At 49.9% G+C, this 13,952-nt stretch overlaps 1 protein-coding gene across 1 annotated transcript in view; it reads left to right on the plus strand.

The window, feature by feature from the left end:
• LOC119393130 (uncharacterized) overlaps window positions 1-13,952 on the plus strand; it is a 356,820-nt gene that overhangs the window by 109,687 nt on the left and 233,181 nt on the right. Inside the window, exon 4 of the mRNA XM_049415848.1 lies at window positions 8,271-8,406. Within this exon, the coding sequence (XP_049271805.1) occupies window positions 8,271-8,406 (136 nt within the window). The remainder of the gene's footprint in view (window positions 1-8,270; window positions 8,407-13,952) is intronic.

Consider the following 13,952-nt stretch of genomic DNA (forward strand, 5'->3'; position numbering starts at 1 on the left):
GCGACATTTCCCCTTCAAAACCACGCAACAAGTGCGTAGTCTGGGGAACCGACCGAAACCTGAGAAGAATAGATTATCCAAGCCTAGCCATAACCTATAATACTATACTAGCAAAAACTGCACCTCTAGCAATAGCTTGGTATTACTAACAAAACTTTAGAAGAAGCTAGGTCGAACGCCCGCTCCGCTCTCGGTTCCAGCCTTGCGCAACCAGTACATGCTGCGCACATTTTCATTTACAGATGTTTAAAATGGCATCTTATTGCGGTACGTTGAGGTGGGCTGTTAGTGCGTGCGAAAAGCTGCTGAATCACAGGATTTTCGTTTTGTAACTAGGAGCACCAGTCCCTGGACTTCCCGAAAGCTTTGATCCACACACGTCATATCACACGGACCTATCCGTTGAAGCGCACACTGCTTTGTGATGTTAAAGGAGAAGGCATGCTGGTTTTTTTCTGTTCACGTAGCGCGATAGATATGACAAGATATGAATAAAAATCCCAGTTTCACCGCAAGGACGATGCAATGAGTGCGATAGCAACAAATGAAGTAAAGCTGGCAGCTAACTCTTCTAGATCCAGCCTCGCCTAACTCTACAAAATTGTGCTGTAAGAGAACACAGCCACTCCAGGTAGGAAAGGGGATTTCGCACAGTCTCTTCGAGTTGAGAGCGCAGCATATAGAAGGGTATATGAGCCGTCCGCTGATGTTTGTCGAGATAGCGATTTTGATTTCATTTAAGTTAGGGCGAAATCATTTCACTGCTGTTTGAAAAAGAACAAATAATTTTTCCTATTCTTTGATTGGCTTAATTATCTGTTGGTTTCATTAGTAGTGTCTAACAAAAAAAAGAACCCCTCGAAAAATTCCCCTTCGTTCGTTAAGATTGCGACAGACACATGCGTTAGCCCTTAAGTAAAAAGCAACTGCAAAAACGTCTAACTTTGTCATTTAATTACTGTGCCTCGCTTGTCTAAGCTTAGTTCGCTTCCTTTACGTTGCTGAATTGTAGGTACCTGAGAAGATCGTAACGACATCATGAGAAGGGAGAAATAAGTTTCCACCACAATACGCGTACAAAAGTTTGAAAGAGCTTTGTTCACCATAACTTGATCGGGCGTTCTGTTCCTTAGGACGTTTATAAAAGAATAAAGTAAGAATTACAAATGTAGATCTGAACGATGTGATACGCGTGGAGTGTTTAATCATACACTAAAAAAGTCATATAATGAAGAGAAAAAGAAACGGCAGTTCAAGAATACACTCAAGAATCGAAACCGAAACGAAAGCTCTTTTTTGTTTCGGCGGCGACATCCTGTGCGAAGCTGTGGAACTAATTCACGGCCTGAAAAAAAAAAAATGGTGATCCGTCGCCAGGAATCGAGCCGGTGACGGCGCGGTCATGCCGTGCTCTGAACTTGAGCGATTAGCTCACTCGGCCACGGTAAACGCGTTGTCGCCTGAGGCAAGCAAGGGTTTATCAATTTGCCACAAACATTTGAACGACCGCGCTTCAAAAAACGCGTTAGGGAACAATGTTATGCCGAATGCGGCAAGTTGACAATGGCTTCAAACGAAAGCTGAGTGTCAGGACTACATGTGATTTCCTGACCATTAACATAACTTTCTTAGTTTTACGACAGTGACCGTTTTTGTCTCGAAAAACAGGCAACATTTTTCGCCGTTTGCATAGACTCCCATTGTACAATCTTTAACTGCTCTGGGAACAAAATTGAAGCTTACTGCAACGTGATCGCTGCAGTCCTCTCGTGCGTTTAGGTTCCCAGAAGCGCTCTGTGGTCTGCGTTTTTCAGCATTCACCCTCTACACTTAATTATTCGGGAAAAACTCGCCAGTTCCATTGAAAACGCGCTAGCTTCGCGCCGGGGCCGCCAGGGGCGCTGGCTGTGATGTGTCCACAAAAGCTGGATATGGTATGTTGGGAGCACAAGCCACGGTCACAGAAAGCTAACTCATCCAAATCAAGCGAGGTAGTGCCCCCCTGCAGTGTGTTAAAGCTGCAATGTCTGTTGCAGTGTGCGCATAAGGTCGCCACCAGCTATGACAATCAGTTAACACCCTTGATTAGCTCTGGCTATACCTTCCAGCCTGGCAGTTTCTGTCAGCGCGTCACTCTTGAGACATCTCGATGGTTCTTCCCAGTAGGGTGCCTCAACAGAGGACCACGAGTTTCGCATTACCTTGCGAGGGTTGCGTGCTAACACGACGTGATTCTTGTTTTCACGGCCCCTTACAAGCTTTGACGGCTGTGTGCACTTGCAACAGAGCAATCTAAGTCGCGAGCTTGTGCAAAGATGCATGTACACTCGTTCGGGCCCTGCGCCACCGGGTTGGTGCATATAGGCGATGCGCAAAGCGCCTATGACGCCATCTGCCGCCACGGCTCGGAAGCGCTGATGGGTCCCGGCGAGCAGTGTTCTCGCGGGCGTCTACGGGAGTGCACGGATGGATGTGTTTTCATCGTGATTTAATGACTCTGTCGGGCCTCAGCGATGTCGAAAAATAACTGCTGCGTTGTCGGCTGCTCAAACACACAGAACAAATCGCCGGGAACGCACTTCTACAGGTTTCCGGTGCTATTTCATGAGCGAGAGCGAGGACGGCGGTGGATTGCTGCTTTACGACGTAGAAAGTAAGCAATCGCGCTTTGTTTACGGCAGTGTTAGAACGATTACCGTGTTTTTATTTCTCCATTTATGTCGCTACGTCTTCAGCGAACGCTACTACGTTTACACTTGGTCGCCTCGCCTGCATTGTAGACGCTACAATGCACATGAGGTTGTTATTACTGATAAGACGCAATGCCTATGCTCTCTTGAAAAACGAATGGCGCGAAGCGTAATGCCAAAGAATGTGGGGCAGGTGAGGGCTCCTTTACAAAAGCGCCGTGGAATCATGTGTGCTGCACGAAATCGGCTGCATTCTACCCAGGGGCGTAGCCAGAAATTTTTTTCGGGTGGGGGAGTGAGGGTTCAACCATACTTTATGTATGTTCGTGCGTGCGTTTGTATGTGTGCGTGTATATACGCAAGCAAAACTGAAAAATTTAGGGGGGGTTGAACCCCCCCCCCCCCTCTGGCTACGCCCCTGATTCTACCTAATGATGCCACTAGAATGCGATCACCAGTGCCTGCGTACGGCTCACAAAGGAGGTGGCTGGAGAGGATCTACTGAGAGGATCCCATGGCACGTCGGTAACGTGATAACGCAGACGCTGCGTGGCGGCACAAGCGGCGCTTCTGCAGCCCGACCGCGCTCACCCGCTCCCCAAAGAAAAAAGAAAAAAACAAAGAACATAAACAAGAAACAGCTCAATTCGCTTAAGAAAGGCCGAAATAATAAGAGAACGCCTGCTTTCACTTATAGACAACAAAATATATTTTTTTTTCAGAGAAATTACAGGGGGTCGACGGACATGCACCGACGTTCTTATTTGAATACACCCAGCAAACACGTAGCCAAGCTGCTATGACAAGCTAGGTGACCACCAGCTCCGCAGTGACTCAGTCCCGCGCCACCAGCGCAAGCTGTCGAGATATTTTTTCACAAGTTTATCGTGCTGGTTTCAAAGTTTTACCAACGCTGACCCTTCGCGTGGCCGCACCCGTGAAATTCATGCGCCGCTGCGACAGCGCTCCCTCAAAATCTACTATATAAACACATGGCACGTAAACGAAGCTACTGTGTCGAGAAAAAAAAACGTTGGTTCATGCGTCAACGCATGCAGGCATTAGTGATCGGGACATTATAAAGAAAGCGGTGTACTTACGATGAGCTCCACTTCGTAGGGAAGATTGTTGACGCTTGTCTGTGGCAAACACTTGGCGCGTATGGTGACATTGTCGTCCAACACAGCTGTTACATCCGACACATGTCCACTATTATAAAGTGCGGCTCCTTTGCGCACGCTATCGCCGAAGAAGTAATTATTTGGCACGTGCACAAGCGGAAAATCGCACGCGCGCACTTTCGTCATGCTTGCAGTGAAAGGAGGCGTCTGTTACGCGACCCGCCAGCGGTTCTAACGGCCGCCGCTACGCGGCTTTCAGTGGCGCCCCTATAGGCGCTGCGCTTCGCGTATAGGGTACCGCTCAGCTGCGGTAAACAAGATACAGGACAAACCGGGCGCTGTCCGAATGACAGGCGTGCCGCGTCCCTGAAGGCTGACCACCTCCCAATGCACTGCCGGCAGTGCGGGTGTTCTGCCCTCTACGATAGCGCCAAGGCTTTGTTAGGGGCAGGCGGAGAAGGAGATGATTAATGCAACAGGGGATTCCTGTATCAGCGTACCCTCTGCACATCTTCCAGGCATCTTACTTGACAGCCTGATGGCAATGGGAGTTCTCGTTACGTCGTCCCTCCAAGTGAATCCTGTTTTATGTCTCGGTTCGCACCTTACGCCGCCTTTACACTAGGTTCCAATCTTTGTCAAAACAATGTATCTGTAAGTGTCTGCTGATCATTTTGTTTAGCTCACTTCTCGACACATTATGGCGTCATGAACAATTCACATCTTTTTTTAGAGCGCAACTCTTAGGCGCCCGTTCCTGCGTTGAGCAGCGTCACCTTTGGCGTTTTCGTCGCCGGTGTAACCGATAGAGCGAACGAGTACGAAAAAGAGCGAACGCGGATTTTGTCGATATCACGAGCCACTGGCCTCGCTTACTTGCCCGGCCACGCGCGCTGGCCCCTCGTGCACACGCAGGGCAGCCACGTGCACTGCGGCTGGCTTCGCTGGTCCTAACGGGGCTGTCGGCGTTTCGCTTGGTTCGCGACGCCTGCAATGCGCAGAGTGGTGTGCGTATAGCACTCGAGCGCTGGCAGTTTTTGGGGCAATATGCAACGAATGTTACCACTGCGGATAGCCAAAACTTCAAACACAGTTGGCGTTGCCCCAGCACGAAGCGACGCTCAGAATTCGCATGAGAGAGTATCGTAATCGTCGGTGAATTTTTTTCTTTCATGTTTTTTTTTAATTTTCACGTTTTTACGAGAGGCGCATCAGTTTTTGCCACGGTGTAAGAAAAATAATTTAGGTGTGGACACTCTCCGCCCGCCGCGAAGGAGAGCGCGTCCAGATAATGTTCGCCTTTAATACATGCGCCGGCCCCAGTTTCGTGGGGGGCGCTGCGACATGGGGGCTTAAGAAACCTATTGCGACGAGGCGAACGCGCGTTTTTCTTTATTTTTTTTCACCTCATTGCATTTTTTCACGGCGAGTTTTCATACGGCCACTGTGTAAACGGCGCACCTGACGCACATAGCGTCCCAAACAGCGTTGCGTACGTAAAAGCGCGGCGTCTTGCTTAGAGCGCGTGAGCAGTCTTTCTGCTCGCTGACTTCTCACGTGCTCAACGCCGTTACGGACGCTACGCACGCAGCTCGTCTTCTATAGTACATGCGCCGGCCGCAGTTGCGTGGGAGGCGCTGCGACATGGGGGCCGAGAGGAGGAAAGAGGCGAACATTATGTGGACGCGCCGTCGGGCGGAGTGTCCACACCTAAATTTTTCTTACACCGTGGTTCTTGCGAATGCGCGGCTGCCGTGCCTCGTAAACTCAGCGGCAAGTCGAACGTCAATCCTGTATCCCTCTGTTCGGTGTGTTATTCATGGACAGTTTTAAATGCGAAGCATTTCTTAGCGAACCCCACGCACTTTTAGCGTTTCTATCTACGTATCTATCTAGCCGAATACGTCTTGGTGCTCTCATGATCGCCTCCTTAACTTGATGTAGACCTGAACTGGCATGGGAGGGTGAGAGTGTTTGACAAATATGCCTGTCTGGTCATGACATGAACAACGAGCAAATCCTGTCCCGTACGTCGTCACACCGTTTCCTCCAGACACGTGTGGCACATACCCGTATACCACGGGCCACGGTAAGCGCCACATGTGCTTGACAGTTTATAGTTTTCTACGAACGGCGAGAATAGACATTGGCAATTCAAATACGAGAGCGTAAAGAAAACCCGACATCGGCAGCGTTGCCCCCATAAATGGGAAGAATAGAAATCAGGATCCCAGCAGCAATCGAACCCAAGCCTTCTGCGTGGCAGTCAGGTATTCTACCGCAGAGCCACGACACGTCTTGAAGCTGCTTTCGAAAAAGATTTGATGTAAGCTGAATGTCGGTGCAGCATCAATTGCGGTGGCAGTGCTGGTTATCTAAATTTATAACAAGGCAATAAACATTACACATGCTATCCTATGATACAGGCTTCATGCCTGGTTAACGTCAATTCTGGTTCCAGTGTTGGCTCCACTCTGAGAGAAGTCTAATAAACATTACATTTGCATTCCTATGATTCAGGAAGCGTATTCAAGCGCTGTTCCTATGCGGAGGAATACGCTAACGAAAGTTACGTATGATATTCGCATCATCCATCATAAAGTGCATAATATTGACTGCGCCCTAAAGTAAGCGCTGACGTTACCTCAGACCATTGTTACCCTTTACACGCCAGTGTAGTCGGCGTGCCTGGTAAAGCCACGATGTGCACAAAACTAATACGCTTACAAAAACACGTCGATCCACCGCGTAACGCTTGGCTCAAAGCCCAAAAACGCAGCATAGACAACTACTCGCTCATTGCTTCGCATGAAACCGATTCCCACAGGGCATGGGATCTGCCGAATTTTTTCCGCTCTTCATCCTAGAAATAATGCGCTGTTCGCGGAGCACATCGTATGCGCCGATTGAATTGCTGCTCATAAGCAAATCTGTCCCTCGCATTCAGTTCCACTGCTCGAACCAGTGTTCAAAATATACGGTACGCCAAGTAAGGTGTATGCTTGTTCAATTAGGGCTAGCATTGGTACCGGTCGTGTTACACTTGTTAGCATCTTAAATACATATAGGTCGATATCATCGCCTGTAAGTGAAACTTAGACCCACGAGATCCTTCAAACGACTGGTGTGAAAGCCACGAGACTCAAAGCAACCCCATTTTTGCGTTCTTCTACTTCAGCGAAGCAGCACGCAAGAGAAACATTGATAACGATGCTATAGCGGCATTAGAATTTGTGCGATAGACGTCGCACGCATTGAAGTACGCGGCACAGGACAGTGGCTAAGGGCAAATGTCATGTCACTGAATACTAAAAAGAGAAATATCATAAAAACAAAAGGCCGGTTTGGCGTAGACGTCCGCGCGCTTGCTTTTGTCCAAACGGCGCGAGCGTCACCACGTGACCCTGCTCCACCAATAGGGACACGCAGACCACATCGCCAGCCCTTACTGGAGGACTCTGCCGGAAAGATGAAAGAATGTCACTGCATTTCCCTTTATTCAGGTGCCTTAGAATCAACAGTATCAGCTTGCGAAAAGGATTTTAGCCAACGTTTATTGCTATACACGGTGGTGTTGCGATCGCAGTGTCTTGTATCTTTTGATGAAACCGTTAAGCGCACAAAGATGGGAACAAGACGACACACAGAGCGCTTGTGTGTCGTCTTCTTGTTCCTGTCTTTGTGCGCTGAACGGTTTCGTAATGTCAGTGTACCAACTAGCTCGGACCCAGCCTCTGAGTCTTGTATCTTAAGATATTCGATACATTATCGAATATATCGAATATGCAGATACTGATACGCATATTGAGAGACGTATCGCTATACAGATACAAGACGCCCGAAGAGTATCTAAGATAGCATCTAACATACATGTATCTTAGATGCATGTATCTGCCCAGCACTGCCAGCAGGGGCCGCATTCTGAGACGGCCACTTTTCGTAGATATCGTTTTCAGTGCGCGCTGATTCGCTAGTTGAAGAAAGACAGATAAGTAGTCGCTTTAATCAGGGAACACGCGAGAAGCAACAGAGATGGATACGGCCCCAGCACTCGCCTCCACTACTAGAGAGTTTGAGAAATGGGGACCCAAGACACTGGGTCCCCAAGCTGCGTTGGGTAGGGTGTTCTTGCGTTCGGAGGAGCAGCAGAGTTGGATAATCGGGTCAAACGCAAACTGCGTTGGGTCAAACACATGGGGTGCCACACGCGGCGAAATTAAAATCGTGCGAGACACGTGCCATACTGCGTCTGCGTCTTCTCGCAGGCGACCCAATACACCTTGTTCACCCACGCTAGTTTTCGATTGTCGGGCAACTGGCTCAACGCGAGCGCAAGAGCCCAAGAGTTGCTTGGGTTCGGCGCATACGCCCTGGCGGCTCGCAAGCTTCTTGGGTCCCACGCCCCAATTCTCAAACTCCCTACTGTCTTTCATATCTTTCAAAAACTGTTTACTCGCAGGTGCTCCGCTCCAACGTGAGTGACCTCTACTTAAACGACACCGATTTAAACTCGGAGGGCAAGTACCGGTGCGAGGTCTCAGCCGAATCGCCGTCGTTCCAGACAGAACGTGCCCAGCAGGAGATGATCATGTACGGTAAGCATTGCCGCACGTTTTTGTCTCGCAGTTACCGTGGCTCGTTCGCTTTGTTTATTCGGCGTTGGAGCCACTCACACGAACGCTTTCTTATGTCAGCTTCTATGTTATCCAAAGCATGCAGACGAGCACTAAACTGATATATCTGTGAACACTACAATACTGTCACCGCTAAAAGCCAACAGATGACAACGCGGTGAGGAGCACGAGCAGCAACCACCATTCCTCCGAGGAAGACGACGTTGTGATCTCTGAGTACAGACCTTGTTTTTCCTTGTTGCACCGTGGTCCTGTGTCCTGTTCTTTCAGCGTTGCGACACTGGTGGAGGTGGTGGACTTTAACGCCTGATGCTCAACATTTCTCCACGAAGCGGCAAGTCCAATCCCGCAACCTGTGACCCCTGGGAACTCCTACGATACGCTACGGTCGCCGAGTGCGAGGCCTTAGTCCTGAGGCAATCCCCTTGGAACTTCCCCAGCCAAAGACTTCGTCTGGAGAAATGGCGTCCACCGGCGCTTTACAGGTGACTTCAAAACTAGCCCAGCAACGGTTTTCGTTAAGTTACAGGTGATTGTTGGGCAGCCTCCGATTTCCGAGAACTTCTACGGGGAAGTTGATGAGGACGTCGAGGATTGCCTCGAACAGTATGAGCGAGTCGCCAAGGCGAATCAATGGACCGTAGAACACAAGTTTTCACGCGTCTAATTTGCCCTGGCGGACAGCGCTCGTACGTGGTACGAGAACCGGGAAGCCACATTGTCTTCCTGGGATTAATTTTGGCAGAAACTTCTCTGAACCTTCGTAAGCAGCGATCGTCGCGATTCTGCTCAGCAACTCATCGAGTCGCGCATACAGAAGTCAAATGAGAGTGTCGCCATGTTCGCGGAAGATAGGACCCGCCTGTTTCCCTGAGCTGACCCCGAGATGCCTGAAGCTAAGAAACTCCAACATTTCATGAGAGGCGTCAACGAACAACTGCTTGCCGGTCTTCTTCGCAACCCGCCAACAACTGTAGTGGAATTGATCAAAGGGACTACAACTATCGATCGAGCACTGCAGCAACCGTGCTGCTGTTACAAACGACCACACAATGGCTCGATCAGCGTCTCTGCTCTGACGGCCGGAAGTGAGTGCTCTCTGCGTGAGCTCATTGGCGAGGCCGTTCATGAGGAGATCCGCAGCCTCCTTGTGACTCCGCAAGAACCTGCAATGGCTTCTGTCGCAGGAGTTGTGCGGGAAGAACTCAGGCAAGTATTTTCGTTTCCGGAATCGCTACCAGGCCAGCGATCTATAAAGTACGTGTCGGCCGTCCGCAGTCCAACACCAGTGCAGCACAACACGTCACCACCGCCTCATACTTACAACGAGTCGATGATCCCAGCGTACAATACACCGCCGCCGCCGACTGCACTGCTTAATGCGCATACGGAAATATGGCCGTTCTACCCTCCTCTGCAACTTGGTTGCAAAGGATGGCCATGAGTCAACCATTTGCTCGTAAGACGGACTTGTGGCGCACCGTCGACCGCCGTCCACTTTGTTTCCATGCGGAGAAGCCGACCATGTTTACCGCACTTTCCCGTGTCGTGACCATAGATATCAGACTTTTGCACCGCCCTTTCCTCGTGCTCGTTTTGACAACCTACGCGACAGCAATGTGCACCTGCAAGCACATCCATTTGCTCCACCGTATTGTCGATCTCGCTCTCCGTCACATGCACCGAGCTCTTCGCCGCACTGTCGCATTTACGCCTATGCTGTACGGGGCAGATCCCCTGGGGAAACTAACAGCAGCGGCCTTTGGGGGTAAGGTTGCCGATGCTACAACTCCCCCAACAGTCGATACTACGGACGATGCGACGTCGCCGACCACAAAGGTAATCGTAAGCGCCGACCTGGATGTGTTTGCACAGACGAACGCCCAGTGACAGCGCTAGTAGATACTGGTGCAGACTTCTCTATTATTATCCCGAAACTCGCCGACTGCCTAAAGACAGTAAAAACTTTATGGGCGGGCCCCAGCATAAGAACCGCGGGGTGACGTGGTTCTTATGATGCGGCAAACTGGTGACGCCGACAGGCAAATGTGCCGCTCGAATTAATATCGACAGTTCGTATTTTGTCGCTACTTTTGTCATTTTACCGGAGTGCTGCAGACCTGCTCTTGGGAAGGCATTTTTTGCTTCAATACGATGCCGTTATAATCATTCGCGACAGGTCGGTTACGTTTTGGATGGCCCCAGGTCAGATTTTGGATGGGCCTTGTAGAGATCAGTGACGTAAGCCTCTGCATGTCATCAAAAATGACGTGACCATTCCACCGCGGTTGAGCGCACTTGTGGCTGTGACATGTGACGGGCCAAGCCACTCGACATCGCCGAGCGAATGCCAACGCTGCTATTCAGCCATAGCTTGTCTATTGCAAGAGGCGTCGTGAACATAAACTGTGGACACACGCAACTCTTGCTCACAAACTTCAGTTCTGAGCGCCGACATCTTACGAGAGGTATGGCAGTCGTGTATATGTAAGAGCTCGCTGAGGTGACAGATTGCTGGACTATTGAGCAAGATGATTCAACTGACCTGCCGCCCGTACCTCTATCCGTTGATGTTCGTCCAAGTTTGGTGCTCGCGCAGAGGCAAAGCCTCCTGGAGCTTATTAACCAGTTTCAGGACTGTTTCGCTTCGACGTCCAGAGTTCGTGAAACGCCGTTGTCGAAACATCGAATAATTACGGATGAGACCACCAGACCCATACCGCAAAACCCGTACCAGGTAGCTCCGCGGCAATGAGAAGCCGCGTAAAAGTGCGAAAGATGCTTCAAGGTGAGGTTATTCAGATTTCGAAGAGCCCTTGGGCATTGGCGGCAGTATTAATGAAGAAAGAACAAGACACGTTGCGTTTCTGCGCGGAATGCCGCAAGCTCAGTCAGGTCACAATAAAAGACGTTTGCCCTCTACCACATATAGACGATTCACTCGATCGACTGCGGCATGCACGCTACTTCTCGTCGATAGATTTAAGGAGCGTGTGGTTGCAGATGCAAGTCGACGAAAGAGACGGAGAAAAAAAAATTCGGCAGATCCCACGTACCGTGGGAGTCGATGTTATGCGAAGCATGCGGCGGGTAGGTGACTGGCGTAACTTATTTTACTGAGCGACACGTTACAAAATGACGCTAAAGATTTGTATATATTTTATACGCACACATATACATGTTGAAGAGCTGCATATGTGTTATATAAGCAGTTGTTTACGGTTGGGTAACGCTGCCAGTGACAACGTGGGTATTACCAACACCAGAAGCGGTAAGCTGATATGTAGTGTTTTGATGTGATCGGGGGTCTGCCCATAGGACCGGGGAGCAGCCTGGCCTCAGGGGGAAGTCGAGTTCAGGAACCGGAGTTGATAACAGTAACGTTTATTTTACATGTCGTTTTGGTAGCGTGTTTGGAGCGTCCTGACGCTCGCGTTATAACGCCTGGGCCTTCCCAGGATTCCCTGCTGGAGGAAATAATCAAGTCCAAGACAGTCCAATCAAAGATGTTGTCTTCATCTCCGCCCACTAAGTAAGCACCGCCTCCTTCGCACTCCGGGAAAGAGAGAAGCGGTGCACCTGGACGACGGATGGTCCCGGGAGACAAACAAAAACATAATAAAGCACTCTACACACAAGGAACAGTTCCCGGCGTGGCACATTCCCGAAAACAGGCTGCGTTGTCAGGTGTGCCGTCAGGTGCAGTCGTTCCTTGACTTGATAGCGCCGTCGGTGCAGCGGACGGCCAGCTCCCAGTCAGGTCACAAAGCCACAAAGGAACCATACACACAATGAACGGATCACTGCAGCGTACATTCCTGACGGCGGGCCGTGATGTCAGGTGTGTTGACAGCTGCAAACCTCTCCTTGCCTCGATGAGTCGCCGGTGCAGGTGACGGCCAGCCGCCGGCAGGGTCCCAAAGTCGCATCTCCCAGAAGTCGCATCTCGCATTGTTCGGCGCATCTCGCATCAGTGCACAAACGACTGCCTCCTCCGCACAGCCTGGACTGCAAATAGTTCATCTTCAGGCCATAAAGGCGTCAAAGTCAGCCAAGCTTGTCCAAGGCGATTGAAGAGCGAACTGACGGCCTTGAAGGGCTCAGGACACTACGGCAGGGTCGTCGCCTCATCTGGTGCGTTTCGGGGAACGTTGAGGTCGAAGAAAGCAGGGCTGATGCCGCCATACTATTCTGACGATCCAGCGGCGCCAAGCCGTGAAGTCCGATCATAACAGCCCGTCCACCGCCCCAGGAGGTCTCGAAGGGGATGCAACACCAAAGCACCCCGGAGAGGCCGTAGACTTTCCCCTCTATCTTCCTTCTCACGTGGGCCGAGCCCCAGCTTTGGACCTGAGAAACGGCTTGCAAGTGCCGGAAATGAACCAGCCAAACCCAAGCCACAACAAACAGAGAGCACTCAACTGACCTTGAGAAATGCCAGGCTACATTCTCTGATCAAAACTCGCTTGAAAATTACATTTAAGCTCTCGCTCGTGAAAGTCACGGATCAATTAACGAAACCATAAGAAACACAGACATGCTAAACATGAACAAAATCAATAGCCTAACGTTTTGTATCGTTTCCAGAGAAAGCCACATCCTCTAAGGCACGCAGGTGCTAAGGGCGATACAATAACGAAAGGGAGTGATTTACACAATACACTAATTACATGTCATGAACTCAAAACACAAATAAAAGGTGTCTAAAGCTTTGGTGTTAAACTGGAAAGGCACGGCTGGGTCAACAGCGTTACTGACACTTGCCCAACATCGTGGTCCAAACAACAAACCTCAGCTTTTGCGACTACAATGCTTACAAATAACAAAGCGGCTCTGGCGGTCATTTTTCCCTATTCGCTCCTACACAGAACGCGCGCGGAAAGAACAATAAACAAACAAAACTAATTTTCGCGCGGCTCTGCAAAAACTCGCACAAAGCCTATCCTTCTCGCAAGCTTCGAGCTTACCCACGGTTCCGCTATCCAACACGTGGGACACACTGCGTCCACACATGACACTCAACGGAAATGCCACCAACTCTTAAGCCCTTAACTCGCTTGGATGCGTGTCGCTAACCTTTGGATAGCTAACTGCAGAATGCATATCGGCTAACAAAAAAAAACAAACAAACAAACTATAGAGCGCTAAAGAAAACAAAGTTCAATACTAGCTGAACTAAAGCGTCAAGAGTCGCGAACACTACAAGGAAATCTAATTCCTAACTAAAATCAGAAACAAAAAAACTTTCAACAAATCCTTAGCCGACATTCCATGAAAACTAACAGTTGTCCTCAACAACTTTTCAAGCGCACTCGCGGTGGTCGCGCCCAAAAGGCTTTTCTCGTCAAGCGGGGCGTACGATACGCATGAAAGTCAGTCACCCCCTTGACGAGCCTCACTACTTTCCCTGAAGCGGACTTGTCTTTGTCGCCTCCTGCCACCTCGCGAAGGTCACCGACCTCGCGGTGTCGCACCTGTTTCAACGTTCCGCGAAAGGAACAATGGGA

This window comes from Rhipicephalus sanguineus, chromosome 5 (genome assembly GCF_013339695.2).
Source record: "Rhipicephalus sanguineus isolate Rsan-2018 chromosome 5, BIME_Rsan_1.4, whole genome shotgun sequence".
Lineage (NCBI taxonomy): Eukaryota > Metazoa > Arthropoda > Arachnida > Ixodida > Ixodidae > Rhipicephalus > Rhipicephalus sanguineus.